Raw genomic sequence first — 23,898 nt, 5'->3', positions numbered from 1 at the left:
GTTGGGAAAGGTAATTGTCTTTGGTTATTGCCAAGAACCTGTTTGCTTTATGAGATGTACAGCTTTCAGTTTCCCAGTCTATATCTGGGTAGATGAAGTCCCCCATAATAACCACCTCATTATGATTTGCCGCCTCGTCTATCTCATTTAGTAGTAGATTTTTTGTGGACTCTGGTATATTAGGTAATTTATAATAAACTCCTATTAGTGTTTGGGAGATGGAGAGCTGAACGCTTCTGTGGGACATTGTGGAGATGCTTGGTGACCCAGGTGGTGGTGTTGCTGGCAGATCCTCTGTTTGAGGGGTGGCAGGTGGCACTGTCACTCCAGAGGTGGATGAAGAGGCCGGATGAAGAGGCCGAGACTACAGCAGAAGAGGAAGCAAGAGGAGCCAGAGACCTTTCTTGGTCTTTGAGGTGTCTACTCCACTGCAGCTCATGCTTTGCATGCCTGGTCATGCAGATTGTGCTCAGGTTGAGACCATTTATGCCTCGCTTCAGGCTCCGATTGGACAGCGTGCAAACCACTCGTGTCTTGTCGTCAGCACATTGTCTGAAGAACCGCCACGCCAGGGAACTCCTTGGAGCTGGCTTTGGTGTGCTCGGTCCCTTGCTGCGGTGGGCAGTAGCAGGCGTATTGTCTAGGGGACGGCCGCTCCGCTTCTGCACCCTGCTCCCTCTTCTGCTGTGCTGGTGGCTCTGTGCGACCCAGCAGTTGGCACCTGTGTTTCGTCATCATCCGAGACGTGTTGCGATGGTCCTCCCATGTACTCATCTTGAAGCATAAGTGGTTCAGGCCTACAGCGTCTACTCTGGCAACTTCTTCCAGTGCACAGTGCCACTCATATCTGGTGTCACAGTAGCTTGCACGCATAGTACAACTTAACTAATCTAAAAAAAAAATTACAGGCAAAGGAAGGCCACCCCGCAGGGGCCGTCGTGGTCGTGGTGCTGTGATTCCCTTTGGCCCTAGAATAATGCCCAGTGTTCAGAGGCCACGTACTCGAAAAGTTCTGAGGACATAGTTGACTGGCTAACACAGGACACCCAATCGTCTACAGCTTCCGCTCGGAACTTTGATGCACCAGCCTCCTCCAGCTTAGCTTCGGGCACCTCTCAAGTTACCACTCGCCCGCCTGCCGCCACCAACACTAGCACCACAGCCGCTTCACTTGATCTGTCAGAGGAGTTATTTACACATCAGTTGGAAGAAATGAGTGATGCGCAATCATTATTGCCAGAAGATGTAGATAACAGGGATATGTCTCAGTCAGGCAGCATTACACACATGGACATACGGTGTGATGATGATGATGATGTTGTACCCACTGCTGCTTCCTTTGCTGAGTTGTCAGATACAAGTGAAGCGGTTGTTAATGATGATGTGTCCGTGGATGTCACGTGGGTGCCCGCTAGAAGAGAAGAAGAACAGGGGGAAAGTTCAGATGGGGAGACAGAGAGGTGGAGGAGACGACTTGGAAGCAGGTGGAGGTCGTCGCAAGTAGCTAGTGGCACAATCATACAACTTGCATCGGCACCTGAGGTCAGCCAGACAGCACGCCAATCAACGCATGCTGTTGCCACCACCAGAATGCCGTCATTGCAGAGCTTAGCAGTGTGGCATTTCTTTTGTGTGTCTGCCTCTGACAACAGCGATGCCATTTGCAACCTGTGCCAAAAGAAACTGAGTCGTGGGAAGTCCAACACCCACCTAGGTACAACTGCTTTGCGAAGGCACATGATCGCACATCACAAACGACTATGGGATCAACACATGAGTACAAGCAGCACACAAACTCAAAGCCGCCATCCTCCTTCTGGTCCAGCATCTTCAGCCACGTCAACCACTGCTGTCCTCCTTGCCCCCTCTCAACCATCCGCCACTCCGTCTCTCGCCTTGAGCAGTTCCTGCTCATCTGCCCACAGTCAGGTGTCTGTCAAGAACATGTTTGAGCGTAAGAAGCCAATGTCACAAAGTCACCCCCTTGCCTGGCGTCTGACAGCTGGTTTGTCTGAACTCTTAGCCCGCCAGCTTTTACCATACAAGCTGGTGGAGTCTGAGGCGTTCCAAAAATTTGGGCTTGGGCTAAAAACGGTCCACACGCTGCTGTATTTTATCTCTGCATGCCGGATGACTTGCGTGACTTCTCCGCCACCAACTAGGGTTCAAGCCGCAATATTTTAGTACACTTTCTGCCTGGAAAACATAAATTTTTCCGGCTGCAACAATACCTAATTTTTCAGGCATGTGTACATGCCTAATTTTTCTGGCCTCTGGTGCTGCACTGTGGCTGCAAAAACAAAACAAATAAAAAAGGCACATACATGTGTCAATTCCCCTTTGTGATCGTTACCTTGTTGTGGTGAAGGGGCTTGCGTATCACAATGAAGCGATCACCTCTATGAGTGTGTTGGCAATGTTGGCACACCCCAGATGATAAGGTCGTTGCTTCATTGTGAACAGATCAAAAGCGATCGGCTGGATAATTTTGCATAGAAAAAACATTAATTTTCTTTGTGATCATCTAGGCCAACAATGGGCCTACACTGCAGAATCATTGTTTTCTGGGTCACTTAACTGTCACTGAACTACCTCAGCACGACCATAGGGTTTGTAAAACCCCCATCGCCTGCAATCTCCCAAACGTGCGCACGAGCACAGTCATAACTACACCAAGATTGACGCATAGAGGTATAAAATTTATGTCATGAATGTGTCAACTATTGACAACTCTTTGCAGTTGTCTAAAATCTATTCCATACACGTCCCCTGATAGGGGACGTAACAGGGATTAAACTTATAAGAATAGAACAACATAACACACCACCACTCCTATCTGGTGGCACATTAGATTGCACGCGCAGTGCCCCAAATTTGAAGTAGGAGGACCGACCAAGCATCTTTTTCCATCTCCCGGCTTCTAAAATCGATGCCATATACACGTCCCCTGATAGGGGACGTAACAGGGATTAAACTGATAAGAATTTTACTACTTAACACACCCTGTAATAACGCAGAGAGAGGCAACGCAGAGAGAGGAGTCTGAAGAAGAGGAGTCAGAGGAGGAAGGTGGCTTTGAGGAGGTGGAAGATCTTGCACAGCAAGCGTCCCTGGGGGCTTGTTGTCACCTTTCGGGGACCGTTGGTGTTGTACGTGGCTGGGTGGAGGAAGAGACCTTCAATGATATCAGTGAGGACAAGGAACGGGACATGGCTAGCTTGGTATCCAACCTTGTGCAAATGGGGAGTTTGCGGTTGTGCAAATGGACTGTTTGCGGTTGTTTGCGGTGGGTTAAACGGGGAGTTTGGTCTGTCACTGTGAAGCGGGCGTAACCCATACACTACCTGATCGATACAACATCATACCTGATGTTTTAAAGCACGTTATTCCAAACAATTTAGGAATGTTAGGTGATTTATGCCCTTTATGGATTAAAACCAGACTCTACGTCAACTATGTAATTTTCCATGGGAGTTTTGCCATGGATCCCCCTTCGGCATGCCACAGTCCAGGTGTTAGTCCCCTTGAAACAACTTTTCCATCACTATTGTGGCCAGAAAGAGTCCCTGTGGGTTTTAAAATTCGCCTGCCTATTGAAGTCTTTGGAGGTTCGCCCGGTTCGCCCGTTCGCGAACGGAAAATTTTATGTTCGCAACATCTCTAATCTCACAGGTACAGATCCAGACTAGGCCTCCATTAAATTTTTTTTGCCCAAAATTGCTGTTTTTTAAATGATTGAATAGAACCACAGTATCTTTTTTTTATTTTTTTTATTTATCTTTATTTTTACTTTAGAAATCATAATATTAATACATGAACCAATAGTAGTCACATCGGTGTATATAGTATAACAATCATAAACATCATTATAAACAAATTCTACACAACATCCTAAGTTCACACCTGAGATAATAGGAAATCTAAGAATCTCTCCCCCCCATTGGCTGTCGTCCACTCCATTCAATCAAGTATAAAATAATATCAATATTAAATATAGTTACGTAGTTCTGCGTGCAACTCTCCGTTTCCTTTCAATATCCTCATATATTCTAATTTGTTGAAGGTATGAACCCCACTCCCTTGTCGAGGGCGGGGAGACAGAACCCCAATACTTGATCAATATAGCTTTAGCCACCATCAATCCACTCATCCAAATCCTTCTGACCTGGGGCGGGACTTCCATTTCTGAGCCATAATCTCCAAAGATCACTATCAAGATCCCCGGGTTATACACTGCGTGCAGAATTATTAGGCAAATGAGTATTTTGACCACATCATCCTCTTTATGCATGTTGTCTTACTCCAAGCTGTATAGGCTCGAAAGCCTACTACCAATTAAGCATATTAGGTGATGTGCATCTCTGTAATGAGAAGGGGTGTGGTCTAATGACATCAACACCCTATATTAGGTGTGCATAATTATTAGGCAACTTCCTTTCCTTTGGCAAAATGGGTCAAAAGAAGGACTTGACAGGCTCAGAAAAGTCAAAAATAGTGAGATATCTTGCAGAGGGATGCAGCACTCTTAAAATTGCAAAGCTTCTGAAGCGTGATCATCGAACAATCAAGCGTTTCATTCAAAATAGTCAACAGGGTCGCAAGAAGCGTGTGGAAAAACCAAGGCGCAAAATAACTGCCCATGAACTGAGAAAAGTCAAGCGTGCAGCTGCCAAGATGCCACTTGCCACCAGTTTGGCCATATTTCAGAGCTGCAACATCACTGGAGTGCCCAAAAGCACAAGGTGTGCAATACTCAGAGACATGGCCAAGGTAAGAAAGGCTGAAAGACGACCACCACTGAACAAGACACACAAGCTGAAACGTCAAGACTGGGCCAAGAAATATCTCAAGACTGATTTTTCTAAGGTTTTATGGACTGATGAAATGAGAGTGAGTCTTGATGGGCCAGATGGATGGGCCCGTGGCTGGATTGGTAAAGGGCAGAGAGCTCCAGTCCGACTCAGACGCCAGCAAGGTGGAGGTGGAGTACTGGTTTGGGCTGGTATCATCAAAGATGAGCTTGTGGGGCCCTTTCGGGTTGAGGATGGAGTCAAGCTCAACTCCCAGTCCTACTGCCAGTTTCTGGAAGACACCTTCTTCAAGCAGTGGTACAGGAAGAAGTCTGCATCCTTCAAGAAAAACATGATTTTCATGCAGGACAATGCTCCATCACACGCGTCCAAGTACTCCACAGCGTGGCTGGCAAGAAAGGGTATAAAAGAAGAAAATCTAATGACATGGCCTCCTTGTTCACCTGATCTGAACCCCATTGAGAACCTGTGGTCCATCATCAAATGTGAGATTTACAAGGAGGGAAAACAGTACACCTCTCTGAACAGTGTCTGGGAGGCTGTGGTTGCTGCTGCACGCAATGTTGATGGTGAACAGATCAAAACACTGACAGAATCCATGGATGGCAGGCTTTTGAGTGTCCTTGCAAAGAAAGGTGGCTATATTGGTCACTGATTTGTTTTTGTTTTGTTTTTGAATGTCAGAAATGTATATTTGTGAATGTTGAGATGTTATATTGGTTTCACTGGTAAAAATAAATAATTGAAATGGGTATATATTTGTTTTTTGTTAAGTTGCCTAATAATTATGCACAGTAATAGTCACCTGCACACACAGATATCCCCCTAAAATAGCTAAAACTAAAAACAAACTAAAAACTACTTCCAAAAATATTCAGCTTTGATATTAATGAGTTTTTTGGGTTCATTGAGAACATGGTTGTTGTTCAATTATAAAATTAATCCTCAAAAATACAACTTGCCTAATAATTCTGCACTCCCTGTAGTTCATTGAAGACTCCTTTTGTAGGGTAGAGAAGATCTCATCCCAATATTTTCTTATTTTACTACAGCTCCAAAGCAAATGGACATAGTTCGCATTAACATATCCACATTTAGGGCAGCAACAATCCCGGTCTTTATTTTGGGGAAATTTTCCTTGGGTTTTGGGCGTATAGTACAATCGATGGAGGATCTTAAATTGGATTAATCTATGAGCACTGGAAACTGTCGCCTTTCTCACGTTCCTATAGATAGTGGACCACTGTAGTGGAGAGCAATTCAACTCTTGCTCCCACTTACTTGGGCTTTTAAAAGGTGTTACAGTTGCCAGTGCCATTCGGAGTTTAGCGTATAATCTAGATATCTTCGCCTTCTCATACTTCTGAGCGTCACAATAATCAAAGAATATATTCTCTCGTGGAAAAATACGACCCCTATTCCTAGAGGCTTCAAATATATGTTTCAAGCATGCATACATAAATAAATCTAATGGTGAACTATCGGTGAAACCAAATTCCAAAAGTGATTTAAAACGACCCAAGTAAAAAAGGTGAGACACCCTATTGATGCAATTACGTGACCAATAACCAAAACCTGTAATTTTGAAGAATTCCTCCAGCCCCCTGTTCCCCCACAGAGGGGTGAAAGCAAACGAACCGGAGACTTTAAGGATCTCCTTCAGCTTGTTCCACACCCTCTGTAGTGAGCAAGGGATCAGCAAGGACTTCCTCATTCCCATAGACCCAGTCTCCAAACATGCAAAAATATTCTCAATTGGTTTATCGATAACTTTAGTCAAATACCGTGAAAGTAAGCTCTCTTTCCAATAACAACAACGCTGAATCTGTGCACATAAATAATAACCTTGAAAAAAAGGTAGTGACAGCCCACCATCTGCCTCCGACAACCATAAATATCTCTGCTTTATACGCACCCTCTTCCTTCCCCAAATTAGATCGTTAATCAAAGTCTCCAATCTATGAAAGAAGATATCATCGATCCAAATGGGAGAAGCACACATCGGGAACAAGACTATAGGTAAAATAATCATCTTAATCAGTGCTATTCGATCTGTCTGTGCCAGTATCAATTTCCGCCAAGCACTAATTTTGGTCCTAACTATATTCAGAACTGGGGCCAAATTAAGATCATAAAACCTATTTATAGGAACCCCAATCTTAACCCCCAAATAATCCAAGGTATCATTAGGGACCAAAACGCGGACTCGCTTCCCTTCATCTACAGCTTTCCGGTTCAGCGGGAGGAGCGATGACTTTGTCCAGTTGATCATATAGCCTGATAGTTTACCATAGTCTTCTATTACCTCTATCACATACGTGAGATTTTTCCAACCCTGATCCAGGAACAGAATCACTTCATCTGCATATAGGCTTATTTTATCACTCACTCCCGCCACCCCGAAGCCATCTATACAATTATCTAAACTGATCCGACAAGCCAACGGTTCAATAAAAAGAGCGAAGAGGAGGGGAGACAGGGGACAACCCTGTCTCATCCCTCTCCGCATCATAACAGGGGAAGAACTAATACCGTTGATATTGATACATGCAACCGGCTGTTCATATAGCATTTGGGTCATTTCCAGAAATAGATTCCCAAGGCCAAAGTGAGACATTGTAGCCCACAAAAAAGGCCACTCCATCCTGTCAAACGCCTTTGCGGCATCAAAGGACAGGATAGAGTGGTCTATACTGCCCCCAACTAGAGTTGAGCGAACACCTGGATGTTCGGGTTCGAGAAGTTCGGCCGAACTTCCCAGAAATGTTCGGGTTCGGGATCCGAACCAGACCCGAACTTCGTCCCGAACCCCATTGAAGTCAATGGGGACCCAAACTTTTCGGCACTAAAAAGCCTGTAAAACAGCCCAGGAAAGAGCTAGAGGGCTGCAAAAAGGCAGCAACATGTAGGTAAATCCCCTGCAAACAAATGTGGATAGGGAAATAAATTTAAAAAAAAATAAAAAATTAACCAATATCAATTGGACAGAGGTCCCATAGTAGAGAATCTGGCTTCACGTCAGCAGAGAATCAGTCTCTTCATGCCATAGCAGAGAATCTGGCTTCATGTCAGCAGAGAATCAGTCTTCATGTCATATCAGAGAATCAGGCTTCACGTTACCCACCACTGGAACAGGCCACTGTCACATATTTAGGCCCCGGCACCCAAACAGAGGAGAGAGGTCCCGTAACAGAGAATCTGGCTTCATGTCAGCACAGAATCAGTCTTCATGTCATAGCAGAGAATCAGGCTTCACGTCACCCACCACTGGAACAGGTCACTGTCACATATTTAGGCCACGGCACCCAGACAGAGGAGAGAGGTCCCGTAACAGAGAATCTGGCTTCATGTCAGCACAGAATCAGTCTTCATGTCATAGCAGAGAATCAGGCTTCACGTCACCCACCACTGGAACAGGCCACTGTCACATATTTAGGCCCCGGCACCCAGGCAGAGGAGAGAGGTCCCGTAACAGAGAATCTGGCTTCATGTCAGCACAGAATCAGTCTTCATGTCATAGCAGAGAATCAGGCTTCACGTCACCCACCACTGGAACAGGCCACTGTCACATATTTAGGCCCCGGCACCCAGACAGAGGAGAGAGGTCCCGTAACAGAGAATCTGGCTTCATGTCAGCACAGAATCAGTCTTCATGTCATAGCAGAGAATCAGGCTTCACGTCACCCACCACTGGAACAGACCACTGTCACATATTTAGGCCCCGGCACCCAGACAGAGGAGAGGTTCATTCAAGTTTGGGTTGCCCCGCAATATAATGGTAAAATGAAAATAAAAATAGGATTGAATGAGGAAGTGCCCTGGAGTACAATAATATATTGTTAAGGGGAGGTAGTTAATGTCTAATCTGCACAAGGGATGGACAGGTCCTATGGGATCCATTCCTGCTTCATTTTTATGAACGTCAGCTTGTCCACATTGGCTGTAGACAGGCGGCTGCGTTTGTCTGTAATGACGCCCCCTGCCGTGCTGAATACACGTTCAGACAAAATGCTGGCCGCCGGGCAGGCCAGCACCTCCAAGGCATAAAAGGCTAGCTCTGGCCACGTGGACAATTTGGAGACCCAGAAGTTGAATGGGGCCGAACCATCAGTCAGTACGTGGAGGGGTGTGCACAGGTACTGTTCCACCATGTTAATGAAATGTTGCCTCCTGCTAACACGTTTTGTATCAGGTGGTGGTGCAGTTAGCTGTGGCGTGGTGACAAAACTTTTCCGCATCTCTGCTATGCTAACCCTGCCCTCAGAGGAGCTGGCCGTGACACAGCTGCGTTGGCGACCTCTTGCTCCTCCTCTGCCTTCGCCTTGGGCTTCCACTGGTTCCCCTGTGACATTTGGGAATGCTCTCAGTAGCGCGTCTACCAACGTGCGCTTGTACTCGCGCATCTTCCTATCACGCTCCAGTGTAGGAAGTAAGGTGGGCACATTGTCTTTGTACCGGGGATCCAGCAGGGTGGCAACCCAGTAGTCCGCACACGTTAAAATGTGGGCAACTCTGCTGTCGTTGCGCAGGCACTGCAGCATGTAGTCGCTCATGTGTGCCAGGCTGCCCAGAGGTAAGGACAAGCTGTCCTCTGTGGGAGGCGTATCGTCATCGTCCTGTGTTTCCCCCCAGCCACGCACCAGTGATGGCCCCGAGCTGCTTTGGGTGCCACCCCGCTGTGAACATGCTTCATCCTCATCCTCCTCCACCTCCTCCTCATCCTCGTCCTCCTCGTCCTCCAGTAGTGGGCCCTGTCTGGCCACATTTGTAACTGGCCTCTGCTGTTGCAAAAAACCTCCCTCTGAGCCACTTCGAAGAGACTGGCCTGAAAGTGCTAAAAATGACCCCTCTTCCTCCTCTTCCTCCTGGGCCACCTCCTCTTCCATCATCGCCCTAAGTGTTTTCTCAAGGAGACATAGAAGTGGTATTGTAACGCTGATAACGGCGTCATCGCCACTGGCCATGTTGGTGGAGTACTCGAAACAGCACAACAGGGCACACAGGTCTCGCATGGAGGCCCAGTCATTGATGGTGAAGTGGTGCTGACTGACCCGTGCGTGCTGCAGCTGAAACTCCACTATGGCCTGCTGCTGCTCGCACAGTCTGTCCAGCATGTGCAAGGTGGAGTTCCACCTGGTGGGCACGTTGCATATGAGGCGGTGAGCAGGAAAGCCGAAGTTACGCTGTAGCGCAGACAGGCGAGCAGCGGCAGGGTGTGAACGCCGGAAGCGTGAACAGACAGCCCACACTTTATGCAGCAGCTCTGACATGTCGGGGTAGTTGCGAATGAACTTCTGCACCACCAAATTCAGCACATGCGCCAGGCAAGGGATGTGCGTCAAACCGGCTAGTCCCAGAGCTGCAACGAGATTTCGCCCATTATCGCACACCACCAGGCCGGGCTTGAGGCTCACCGGCAGCTACCACTCGTCGGTCTGTTGTTCTATACCCCGCCACAACTCCTGTGCGGTGTGGGGCCTGTCCCCCAAACATATGAGTTTCAGAACGGCCTGCTGACGTTTACCCCGGGCTGTGCTGAAGTTGGTGATGAAGGTGTGTGACTGACTGGATGAGCAGGTGGAAGAAGAGGAGGAGGAAGCTGAGTAGGAGGAGGAGGAGACAGGAGGCAAAGAATGTTGCCCTGCGATCCTTGGCGGCGGAAGGACGTGCGCCAAACAGCTCTCCGCCTGGGGCCCAGCCGCCACTACATTTACCCAGTGTGCAGTTAGGGAGATATAGCGTCCCTGGCCGTGCTTACTGGTCCACGTATCTGTGGTTAGGTGGACCTTGCCACAGATGGCGTTGCGCAGTGCACACTTGATTTTATCGGATACTTGGTTGTGCAGGGAAGGCACGGCTCTCTTGGAGAAGAAGTGGCAGCTGGGAACAACATACTGTGGGACAGCAAGCGACATGAGCTGTTTGAAGCTGTCTGTCTCCACCAGCCTAAATGAAAGCATTTTATAGGCCAGTAGTTTAGAAATGCTGGCATTGAGGGCCAGGGATCGAGGGTGGCTAGGTGGGAATTTACGCTTTCTCTCAAATGTTTGTGAGATGGAGAGCTGAACGCTGCCGTGTGACATGGTTGAGATGCTTGGTGACGCAGGTGGTGGTGTTGGTGATACATCCCATGTTTGCTGGGCGGCAAGTGCCAACGTCCCTCCAGAGGTGGAGAAAGAGGCCGAGGCGGCGGCAGCAGCAGAAGAGGCCGAGGCGGCAGCAGCAGAAAAGGTAGCAGTGAGAGCCTGAGTGACTTCCTTGTTTTTAAGGTGTTTACTCCACTGCAGTTCATGCTTTGCATGCAGGTGCCTGGTCATGCAGGTTGTGCTAAGGTTCAGAACGTTAATGCCTCGCTTCAGGCTCTGATGGCACAGCGTGCAAACCACTCGGGTCTTGTCGTCAGCACATTGTTTGAAGAAGTGCCATGCCAGGGAACTCCTTGAAGCTGCCTTTGGGGTGCTCGGTCCCAGATGGCGGTGGTCAGTAGCAGGCGGAGTCTCTTGGCGGCGGGTGTTCTGATTTTGCCCACTGCTCCCTCTTTGTCTTTTGCTACGCTGTTGGCTCGGTCTCACCACTGCCTCTTCCTCCGAACTGTGAAAGTCAGTGGCACGACCTTCATTCCATGTGGGGTCTAGGACCTCATCATCCCCTGCATCGTCTTCCACCCAGTCTTGATCCCTGACCTCCTGTTCAGTCCGCACACTGCAGAAAGACGCAGCAGTTGGCACCTGTGTTTCGTCATCATCAGAGACGTGCTGAGGTGGTATTCCCATGTCCTCATCATCAGGAAACATAAGTGGTTGTGCATTAGTGCATTCTATCTCTTCCACCCCTGGGGAAGGGCTAGGTGGATGCCCTTGGGAAACCCTGGCAGCAGAGTCTTCAAACAGCATAAGAGACTGCTGCATAACTTGAGGCTCAGACAGTTTCCCTGATATGCATGGGGGTGATGTGACAGACTGATGGGCTTGGTTTTCATGCGCCATCTGTGCGCTTTCTGCAAAAGACTGGGTGGGAGATAATGTGAACGTGCTGTATGCACTGTCGGCCACCCAATTGACTAATGCCTGTACCTGCTCAGGCCTTACCATCCGTAGAACGGCATTGGGCCCCACCAAATATCCCTGTAAATTCTGGCGGCTACTGGGACCTGAGGTAGTTGGTACACTAGGACGTGTGGCTGTGGCAGCACCAGAGGGTCCACTAACACCACCACGACCATGTCCACGTCCGCGTCTGCGTCCCTTACTAGATGTTTTCCTCATTGTTACCGTTCACCACAATAAGAAAAATATTATTCGGGCCAATGTATTGAATTATAATTCAGGCCTTTTTTTACAGACACCTAACACTGTCTGGCTATCTATTTAGGTACCGTATTACACTAATGCAGGAACACCAGTAATGACAGATTTAGCTGAATATAAATGTGAGGCCTATTTTTTAGGCGCTGTGTGACAGGTATACGTTTAATCACAGAATTAGACTTGTATCTGCACTGTAGCGTGTGTGTTAAGTTTTTCAGAATGACCCCATCAGCACCTTGAATCTAATATACCCTTTATAGGATAGATTTAAAGTAGGCCTGATATAGCAGAAACTACTAATTTTGAGAATGGCAAATTTGGGAATTGTTTTTCAACCCAGAACAAAAACTGTGCTTTTACGGTCACTAAAAATAATTTGACCAGCTAAAACAGTACTGATTTGGAGGAATATAAATGGCAGGCCTATTTTTTAGGCGCTGTGTGACAGGTATACATTTAATCACAGAATTAGACTTGTATCTGCACTGTAGCGTGTGTGTTAAGTTTTTCAGAATGACCCTATCAGCACCTTGAATCTAATATACCCTTTTAGGGATAGATTTAAAGTAGGCCTGATATAGCAGAAACTACTAATTTTGAGAATGGCAAATTTGGGAATTGTTTTTCAACCCAGAACAAAAACTGTGCTTTTACGGTCACTAAAAATAACTTGACCAGCTAAAACAGTACTGATTTGGAGGAATATAAATGTGAGGCCTATTTTTTAGGCGCTGTGTGACAGGTATACGTTTAATCACAGAATTAGACTTGTATCTGCACTGTAGCGTGTGTGTTAAGTTTTTCAGAATGACCCTATCAGCACCTTGAATCTAATATACCCTTTTATGGATAGATTTAAAGTAGGCCTGATATAGCAGAAACTACTAATTTTGAGAATGGCAAATTTGGGAATTGTTTTTCAACCCAGAACAAAAACTGTGCTTTTACGGTCACTAAAAATAACTTGACCAGCTAAAACAGTACTGATTTGGAGAAATATAAATGTCAGGCCTATTTTTTAGGCGCTGTGTGACAGGTATACGTTTAATCACAGAATTAGACTTGTATCTGCACTGTAGCGTGTGTGTTAAGTTTTTCAGAATGACCCTATCAGCACCTTGAATCTAATATACCCTTTTATGGATAGATTTAAAGTAGGACTGATATAGCAGAATCTACTAATTTTGAGAATGGCAAATTTGGGAATAGTTTTTCAACCCAGAACAAAAACTGTGCTTTTACGGTCACTAAAAATAACTTGACCAGCTAAAACAGTACTGATTTGGAGGAATATAAATGTCAGGCCTATTTTTTAGGCGCTGGGTGACAGGCTCAACTTGCCCCTGATGTAGTATATGGCCAAAAAATAACCACACTATTGATGGTTAAATGCTCTTGGGTGACACAGGCTCAGCCTGCACCTGATGTAGTATATGACCAAAAAATAACCACACTATTGATGGTTAAATGCATTAGGGGGACACAGGCTCAGCCTGCACCTGATGTAGGATATAGCAAAAAATAACCACACTATTGATGGTTAAATGCACTTGGTGGTAGCTTGTGCTGGCGCACCACAAGCCACAAAATGGCCGCCGATCACCCCAGAAAAAAGTGATATAAAAACGCTCTGGGCAGCCTAAAAAAAGTGAGCAATTGAATATCAGCACTTCAATGATCCACAGCTGGAGATCGATCACTGAATGAAGTCTTTTGGAGGAGTTAATCTGCCTAATCTCGCCCTAACGTCTCAGCTGCAACCTCTCCCTACGCTTGTATCAGCAGAGTGACGTGCAGCGCTACGTGACCCAAGCTTATATAGAGGCTGGGTCACATGCTGCACTGGCCAATCACAGCCATGCCAATAGTAGGCAAGGCTGTGATGGCCTCTTGGGGCAAGTAGTATGACGCTTGTTGATTGGCTGCTTTTCAGCCTTTCAAAAAGCGCCAAGAAAGCGCCGAACACCGAACCCGAACTTTTACGAAAATGTTCGGGTTTGGGTCCGTGTCACGGACACCCCAAAATTCGGTACGAACCCGAACTATACAGTTCGGGTTCGCTCATCCCTACCCCCAACAGACAAATTCAGATAGACCCTATATAGACTCATCTGTATTTGGCGGCCCAGGATGAATCCCGTCTGGTCGGGGTGTACCAGACAAGCTATAACCCTCTTCAGGCGATTAGCCAAAATTTTTGCAAAAATATTATAGTCCGTATTTAGGAGCTATATAGGTCTATATGACCCCATATCGCATGGATCCTTCTCCTTTTTTAAGACCAGGATAATCACTGCCTCTCTAAATGATGGAGGTAAAGAGCCGGATGCACAGGATTCATTAAAAACTAGAAGTAGGATCGGCAGGAGTGATTTGGCATGGTACCTATACAATTCAAACGGCAATCCATCTGGGCCGGGGGATGAATTATATTTTAGGGAGGGAAGAGTCGCTTGGAGTTCCTCCAAAAGGATGGGGGAGTCCAACATCTCTCTATCTTGGACAGATAACTGGGGGAGCTCCAATTGTTGAAGATATTGATCCATATCAATACGGCTAAGCATAGACTCAGATTTATAGAGGGTAGAATAATATTTCACAAATTCCTCCCTAATCTCCTCTGCGGATCTCACCCCAGTTCCTTGTGGATTCCTAATTTCTCATATACTGGTAGCCTCTCTCTGGTTGGCCACCAAACGAGCCAAAAACCTGCCCGTTTTACCAGATTAGCAAAAGTGATTCTGGCCTTGGAATAGGAGCTTGTGTTGTACTTTTTTATATAAGAGTGTCTTAAGCTGTAAATTAGCCTCCTTTAACTGATGGAATTACGGCGTAGGGAACAACAACTGACAGATTAATTGACTGCCATAAGGAGCAATACATCAATCAGTTAGAACCACAGTATCTAAAGGGTGTATCTCACACGCCCTGATCCAGACTAGTCCGGAATTAAATATTTTTTGCACAAAATGGCTGTTTTGCAAATATCTGAATAGAACCACAGTATCTAAAGGGTGTATCTCACAATGACATATGCAGCAAAGGCTGCAAAATTAAGTTTTTGGCCCAAAATGGGTGTTTGTTTAATAACTGACTATGACAGCAGTATAAAACCCTTGAATTTCACACATGCTGATGCTGCATGGGCTGTAAAATTGTGTATTTTGCAAAAAAAGGCTGTTTTTAAAAACCCAGAAAATTATGGTTGTATTTCTAGCTTAAATTGCACACTGAATAATCCTGAAAAGGCACCAGATGTTGGATATTGCCAAAAATTTGTGTTTTTTCAAAGCCAGAAAAATATTTGCATTTTTAAAACTTGTTTTTAACCACCTCAGCTCCCCTAGCTTAAACCCCCTTAATGACCAGACCACTTTTTACAATTCTGCACTACACTATTTTCACGGTTTATTGCTCGGTCATACAACTTACCACCCAAATGAATTTGACCTCCTTTTCTGCACACTAATAGAGCTTTCATTTGATGGTATTTCATTGCTGCTGACATTTTTACTTTTTTTTATATTAATCCAAATTGACCGAAATTTTTGCAAAAAAATGTCATTTTTAACTTTCTGTTGTAAAATTTTTCAAATAAAACTACATTTCTATATAAATTTTTCTCTAAATTTATTGTTCTACATGTCATTGATTAAAAAAAATGCAATAAGTGTAAATTTATTGGTTTGCGCAAAAGTTATAGCGTTTACAAACTATGGTACAAAAATGTGAATTTCCGCATTTTGAAGCAGCTCTGACTTTCTGAGCACCTGTCATGATTCCTGAGGTTCTACAATGCCCAGACAGTAGAAACACCCCACAAATGATCCCATTTCGGAAAGTAGACACCCTAAGGTATTCGCTGATGGGCATAGTGAGTGAGTTCAAATTTTTATTTTTTGTCACAAGTTAGCGGAAAATGATTTATTTATTTATTTTTTCTTACAAAGTCTCATATTCCACTAACTTGTGACAAAAAATAAAATTTTACATGAACTCGCCATGCCCCTCACGAAATACCTTGGGGTGTCTTCTTTCCAAAATGGGGTCACTTGTGGGGTATTTATACTGCCCAGGCATTTTAGGGGACCTAAAGCGTGAGAAGTAGTTTGGAATCCAAATGCTTAAAAAATGCCATGTGAAATCGTAAAGAAACTCATTGGCATTTGGGCCCCTTTGCGCACCTAGGCTGCAGAAAAGTGTCACACATGTGGTATCGCCGTACTCAAGAGAAGTTGGGCAATGTGTTTTGGGGTGTATTTTAACATATACACATGCTGGGTGAGAGAAATATCTCTGTAAAAGACAACTTTTCCCATTTCTTTATACAAAGTTGTCATTTTACAGAGATATTTCTCTCACCCAGCATGGGTATATGTAAAAATACACCCCAAAACGCATTGCCCTACCTCTCCTGAGTACGGTGATACCATATGTGTGACACTTTTTTGCAGCCTAGGTGCGCAAATGGGCCCAAATTCCAATGAGTATCTTTCCGATTTCACAGGGCATTTTTTACGCATTTGGATTCCAAACTACTTCTCACGCTTTAGGGCCCCTAAAATGCCAGGGCAGTATAAATACCCCACAAGTGACCCCATTTTGGAAAGAAGATACCCCAAGGTATTCCGTGAGGGGCATGGCGAGTTCTTAGAATATTTTTTGGCACAAGTTAGCGGAAAATGTTTTTTTTTTCTTACAAAGTCACATATTCCACTAACTTGTGACAAAAAATAAAATTTTACACTCGCCATGCCCCTCACAAAATACCTTGGGGTTTCTTCTTTCCAAAATGGGGTCACTTATTTCTACATTCATTATGTACAGTACAGACCAAAAGTTTGTACACACCTTCTCATTCAAAGAGTTTTCTTTATTTTAATGACTATGAAAATTGTAGATTCACACTGAAGGCATCAAAACTATGAATTAACACATTTGGAATTATATACATAACAAACAAGTGTGAAACAACAGAAAATATGTCATATTCTAGGTTCTTCAAAGTAGCCACCTTTTGCTTTGATTACTGCTTTGCACACTCTTGGCATTCTCTTGATGAGCTTCAAGAGGTAGTCCCCTGAAATGGTTTTCACTTCACAGGTGTGCCCTGTCAGGTTTAATAAGTGTGATTTCTTGCCTTATAAATGGGGTTGGGACCATCAGTGGCGTTGAGGAGAAGTCAGGTGGATACACAGCTGATAGTCCTACTGAATAGACTGTTAGAATTTGTATTATGGCAAGAAAAAAGCAGCTAAGTAAAGAAAAAAGAGTGGCCATCATTACTTTGAGAAATGAAGGTCAGTCAGTCAGCTGAAAAATTGGGAAAACTTTGAAAGTAAGGGCTATTTGACCATGAAGGAGAGTGATGGGGTGCTGCGCCAGATGACCTGGCCTCCACAGTCACTGGACCTGAACCCAATCGAAATGGTTTGGGGTGAGCTGGACCGCAGAGTGAAGGCAAAAGGGCCAACAAGTGCTAAGCATCTCTGGGAACTCCTTCAAGACTGTTGGAAAACCATTTCAGGGGATTACCTCTTGAAGCTCATCAAGAGAATGCCAAGAGTGTGCAAAGCAGTAATCAAAGCAAAAGGTGGCTACTTTGAAGAACCTAGAATATGACATATTTTCAGTTGTTTCACACTTGTTTGTTATGTATATAATTCCACATGTGTTAATTCATAGTTTTGATGCCTTCATAGTCATGAAAATAAAGAAAACTCTTTGAATGAGAAGGTGTGTCCCAACTTTTGGTCTGTACTGTACATCACATCGTATGAGGACGGACATGCAATCCAGACCCCAGTATATAATCTCCAGTCTCCGATTTTAACAGTTATAATATATTTTAGAAAAAACGCACCGAAAACGCGAAGAAACTGCATATGCGTTTCTTCGATTTTTTGGTCTATCTTTTAGTTTATTCATAATTGGGATATACATTGACCTAATTACATATGTTTTTATACTTTATTTATATGTTCTGTACCATATATGGATATTTTAGATATTAATATAATCGTTTTATTGAAAAAAAGAAAAAAACGCATCGAAGATGTGAAGAAATCGCATATGCGTTTATTATTGTTTTTATAATTCGTATATATGGCACTGTGTCCCAGCTGCTTTAAAATGACCAATTAGTAGGAATACCTATCCAGATTATATATCCCAGAAAGGAAACTGAAATCCACATCCATGTCTTCCGAATCCCTCACTGTCCCAACATGCAATGCTCCAATTAAGGATAATGTATAAAAAAGGACATTTGACCAACACTGTTAACACCACTGAAGATGGGGTCCTTTTACCCCAAAACGCGTATGGTAATAACAGTGAGGGACCACCAAGAAAGAAACGCTTACAACTACATATTTCTTTATTTGGAAGTAAAGCAACTACGAAGCAAACCTCCTGCATCTAAAGAGATTTGAAATCCCCGCCTGGAATCACAAGTCACATGACCGCGCAGTAAACCACATGGGACGCCACACAGGTCCTGGCAGGTCACAGCAGTGATATTTTCCTGTCGGAACCCTGCTACTCAAAGCACGTGTCTACAACGCTCTGACTAAAGATTCCTGCTCTATGCCCTATCGCAGGTTAGCACCGGTGCACACTCACAGTTTTTTAGGTTGCTGGGCAGAGATCAGTCATGTCACATTCTTCCAAGAGGTAGCTGCTTGTCTTGGTCAGGTATGTGGGGGCAGGTGTCGTCTGGCTCCTGATACAGTTGCTTGCTTGTCCCAGCGCGTTGTCTTTTCCTCTCTCTCTCTCTCTCTAGATTGCAGGTACAGGAATCCATATCAGTTTAGCTCTGCCAGGAGTCCCCCTGTCCTCTACCACGGTCCCGCTAACATATAGCACGTTAGCCAGGCCCCGTGACCTGTCACAAGTCTCTCAATTGGATGATATCACTCTTTTCAGAATCACTTTTTAGTCTCTGTGGCTCTGTCCAACTGCAGCCAGACCATCAGCTCACCACCAGCCAGGAAGACATGAAAACTTTCTTTCTTACTCAAAGACACAATGGCCTCTTGTGGCTGAAAGAAGACATCACAGTCTGTGTAAAACATTATCACTAGCAATTCAATGTAACTTGGTCATTCTAGGGGGCTGACCCTTACAGCAGTATGCAGTAAAGATGAAGGCAGGGAGTCCCTCTGAGTTACTTGCACAAATGGCCCACTGCCCGATGCATGCTCACTTGCTTGTGTAGTGACAGCCGAATTGTCACCATTCGACAGAGGGATGACTTATGGCTCTCCAACTTGTTGGACCCTCGCTACCAGTCCAGAATGGGGGCCTATTTTACACCCACCGAGAGGGAGGACAAACTGAACAACTACAGAGACATCCTATGTAGTCAGTTGGCCGCTGCCAATCTGCACCATTGTCCATCCTCTTGCAGGTCTGACAGGGGGGCTCTCTGCACTCACGTTCCACTGCCATTGCTGCTGGAGAGGGGTGGGGTGGCAGGAGCAGTACCAGCCCCATCAGCAGCAGACTGAGTCTACAGTCGCTGATGAGTAGCTTTATTTACCCGCATAGTCAAGAAACTACTCACCAGCAGGAGCAGGTAGACCTGGAGCAGGACCTGAACCAGCAGGTGATGGCATACTTGGACAGCACCCTGCCACCCCAAATTGAAGATCCGCTGGACTACTGGGTAGCCAAACTGGATTTATGGCCGCAACTAGCAGAGTTTGCCCTGGAAAAGCTGTCCTGCCCGGCCAGTAGTGTGGCATCAGAGCCGGTGTTTAGTGCTGCAGGGGCCATAGTTACCCCAAGGAGAACTCGCCTGTACACCCAAAATGTGGAGAGAATGACCTTTGTCAACATGAATCAGGCCTAGATCAGCCAGGATTTCCAACCACCAACTCCTGATGCATCAGACTAGATCATCCATGGTGCCACACCAACACCCAACACTTTGATAAAAAGAGACCGGTTTCTTCTGACTATCTGCCTCAGCTACTACTCTGATGCTGCCATCTGCCTTATGCCACACATCTTATGCCTAGTGCTCCTTCTTTTAGCCACCTTGGTCAGCGGGTACTGGTATTGCCACCCGACGCCACTGTCACCGGGTCACTTTGTGGTCTTCTGATATAGCTGCTACTGCCATCTCCACACTATGTCATCTTGCCCCTCTGTGGTCTCCTGATGCTTCTGCTGCCATCTCCACATTATGTCACCTTGCCACTCTGTGTTATCCTCCTGCTGCTGCTATATCCACATTATGTCACCTTGACACTCTGTGGTATCCTCCTGCTGCTACTGCTGCTGCCATATCCACATTATGTCACTTTGCCACTCTGTGGTATCCTGATGCTGCTGCTTCCATCTCCACACTATGCCACCTTGCCACTCTGTGGTCTCCTGATGCTGCTGCTGTCATCTTCACACTATGTCACCTTGCCACTCTGGGGTATCCTCCTGATGCTTCTGCTGTTGCCGCCACCTCCACACTCCACTGTAATTGGGCCACTCTGTGGTCTCCTCATGCTGCTTCCACCTCATCAATATGTCATAAGTCCACTCTGTGAACTTCTCATGCTGTTCCCATCTTCCCCACTTCATGACTGGTCCACTATTTTACCTTTCGGCCTGGCTGACATTATCATTTATTTGACCTTTCTTCTGATCTGTCAGAAGGAAGGGAAAATAAGACGCACAACGGATCCTGTCTGTGCAACAGCTATAAGGCCTGTATGGTCCCATCAGAATTGGCTTATAATTTGGTAGCCAAAAACAGGAGTGGGTACAAAACACAGAAGACATGCAAATATTCCATTCACGTGTCATCTCTATTTTAGATCCAATCCTGTGGTTTTTTTTTGGCATTAGCATTACTGATGGATTATTGAGATAATGCTGACCAAGTGAAGGCGTATGCTCCACAGACAGAATCCGTTTTTTGGGGGTTATTGTTCTGACGGATCAGAGGAAGGGAAAAATAATCAGTGGCGTTGACACAAACTTACTGCTGACACCCTCTCCACTCTGTCAGGGGGGCTCTACTTGTATAAGCATTTTTATAAAACAGGTTCTATAGACGTCTATGTGGAATCAGCTGACGAGGGTGTAAAGGACTGCACTTTTTCTTGACGCTAACATCGACCTGTAAGGCTGAGTTGATACTTGAGTTATTTGGTCATTTTTGGCACCGTGACTGCCCAGATAAGTGAAGTATGCAGTGATTCTAAGTGCGACGCCTGTTATCTGTATGTCATACGGACTCTCAGTATTATTTCACTACCAAAGCAGACTCCCTATGCGTGTTACTGCAGGGCACAGTGTTCTACACCACTAGAAAGGCTCTCTGTAGCCAGGAAATGGCCATTTTTAACGTAATTTGCCGCAAAGCAAATTTTTTCAAAAAATTTGGCGAACCGGCAAATAATTTTTTTTTTAATTTGCTTATCTCTAGTCACTATGTAGATATTCACAGTTTAGGTGGGAGAATTTTTTCATAGGACAACGATTATTCATGTACTTGACAAATATGGCCTTTATGGATGATGCTCAAAAAAAGTCTTTTTTGAAAGCGAGCCATAATAAGTCCAGTTTGCAGTTTGCACCAAACCATGTAGAGGACGCAGCAAACATGTGGAACAAGGTGCTCTGGTCAGAGCACCTTGGTTGAACTTTTTGGCCTAAATTCAAAACACTATGTGTGGTGAAAAACTAACACTGCACATCACCCTGAACACACCATCCCCACTTTGAAACACGGTAGTGGGAGCATCATGCTATGCAGATCCTTTTCTTCAGCAGGGACATTGAAGTTGGTCAGAGTAGATGGGAAGATGGGTGGAGCTAAATACAAGGCAATCCTGGAGGAAAACCTGGTAGAGGCTGCAAAAAGACTTGAAGGAAAATGACCCGAACTGCCAGAGCTACAATGGTATACATATTTATTCATTAGAATGTCCCAGTAAAAGTCCAGACCTAAATAAACCCTATTGAGAATTGCTGCTCACAGACACTCTCCATCCAATCTAATAAAAAAAAAAAAAAACAAGACCCCCTCCCACCCCTATCTGGATGTGTATCCGTCCCAGATAATACCAGTATAATTGCAAAAACTGCAAGAGACAATCTTCTATGAAGATTAAGTTACTTTCAAATTGCCCAGCTTCCCTTTCAAGTCAGTACGCAGATACCATTCTGTATATTGGAAGTTTTTCATAAGTTTATGAATTTCAGCTTCCGATAGCTGCTTACTGATTCATACTTTCCACTTGTCAAAAAAGTGTGAAGTCTAAAATGACTTTTGTTTTTTCATTTCTAATTGATCCATCAATAAGAAATACCTCATTTGTAATAGAATTTCTGCATTTTAAGGAACATTCGGATGTAACCATGAATATAATAAACATCTGATCGCCACCAATAAGGCTCCATCTAGCAACCTAGGTACTACCGCTTTATCTGAGAAGCTGTGAAACAATACTACCAGGGGTTCCCATGGTAGGTCTACCTGCCATATTTTTTTTATCCAGGCAAGAGTTTCTTTCCAGAATATACAGACTTGTGGACATTCCCATATACAATGATCCAATCCCACTTCAAGTAGGTTAGTCTTGGATGGGATGTTAAAGGCATAGATTGCCCTATGTAATAATTTGAAATGAGATTCCCTCCATTTTTCACAAGGGAATGCTTTTCTCACCCTCTCCCATCCTGCCATAATCTTATCATTCCACTCATTGGATCCCAAAAGTGATTTCCATCCCTGGAATCTTTTAGGGAGCAAGTTATTATTGTCCTTTTCTCTCAGACTCTTATATATTTTAGAAAGTGACAGTTTATTTTCTCTCTGCTTTAAAAAAAAGTATCAAAGGGATTGAAAATATATTCTCTCTGTAAGTCTCTCAGTCTAGACCCACAGAAATTCTTGACTTGGTAGTATTGTAAAAACTGCCCCATTGTAACGGGGTGCCAAAGGCGCACTCGGTCTCCCATCAGCCGCAGACCTGCTGCTTAGCTTCGGGAGCAAGGATCTGTGTTTGACCTCATTCCCAGGGCGGCTTTGCTAGCTGGGAGGCTCCCTGCTCCTAGGTCTGCCTTGAGCGCCGAGCTGATCACTCGGTGCTCGACTGGTTGGTCTGTCGGACATGTGACGCTGGCCACGTCACATGACCCTCACTCCCCACTATAAATACAGGCAGCCTGCTGGCCACAGGTTGCCTGTTAATTTAGGTTCCTGGCGTTTGTTGAATACCTGTATACTTACCTGATCCTGTTCCCTGACGATCCTTTGCCTGCTCCTCCTGTACTGGCAAAGTTGGCAGGGCCAGGGGTGAGGGTGGAGCGCAGTGGTCACTATCCTCCCCCCTGTGTGTGTGTACGTGACCGTTACACCCACGGAAAGTCCAAATTTATCATGAAGTTCCTTCAATGATAAATATCTAGGTTCTGCCTCATGTATATAATGTGCGACATTTTGTGTATGCCTAGCGACTTCCAGGATTGAAACAACTTGTTTGTTTTTCCTAAATTAAAGTCCGGGTGATTCCATAAAGACATGTGTTTAGATGCTAAAAATTATTGACAAAACATTTTCCGAACCTCCTTCCAGGTGACTAACGTATCCCTGATCACTATTGAATTTTTTATATCAGGATGTAGAGAACTTAATTTGGAGTGGAGTAGAGAGCCAAGATCCCATCCTCCCACCAACTCTTTATCCAAACTGCAATTAGAGTAATGTGATGTCCAGTTTAACCAATCTCTACAATGTCTGAAAAGACATGCTAAGTTATACCTCCTTA

At 44.9% G+C, this 23,898-nt stretch overlaps 1 protein-coding gene across 1 annotated transcript in view; it reads left to right on the top strand.

Moving 5' to 3' along the window:
- Nucleotides 1-22,005, top strand: part of LOC120993678 (acetylserotonin O-methyltransferase-like) — a 350,706-nt gene extending 328,701 nt beyond the window's left edge. Inside the window, exons 8-11 of the mRNA XM_040422157.1 lie at nt 271-274; nt 18,721-18,814; nt 18,903-18,909; nt 21,899-22,005. Of these exons, the coding sequence (XP_040278091.1) occupies nt 271-274; nt 18,721-18,814; nt 18,903-18,909; nt 21,899-22,005 (212 nt within the window). The remainder of the gene's footprint in view (nt 1-270; nt 275-18,720; nt 18,815-18,902; nt 18,910-21,898) is intronic.
- The last annotated feature ends 1,893 nt before the right edge of the window (nt 22,006-23,898 follow it).

This window comes from Bufo bufo, chromosome 3, assembly GCF_905171765.1.
Source record: "Bufo bufo chromosome 3, aBufBuf1.1, whole genome shotgun sequence".
NCBI classification, from domain to species: Eukaryota; Metazoa; Chordata; class Amphibia; order Anura; family Bufonidae; genus Bufo; species Bufo bufo.
Note: the sequence above shows the minus strand (reverse complement) of the source record. Positions and strands in the feature narration are given on the sequence as shown.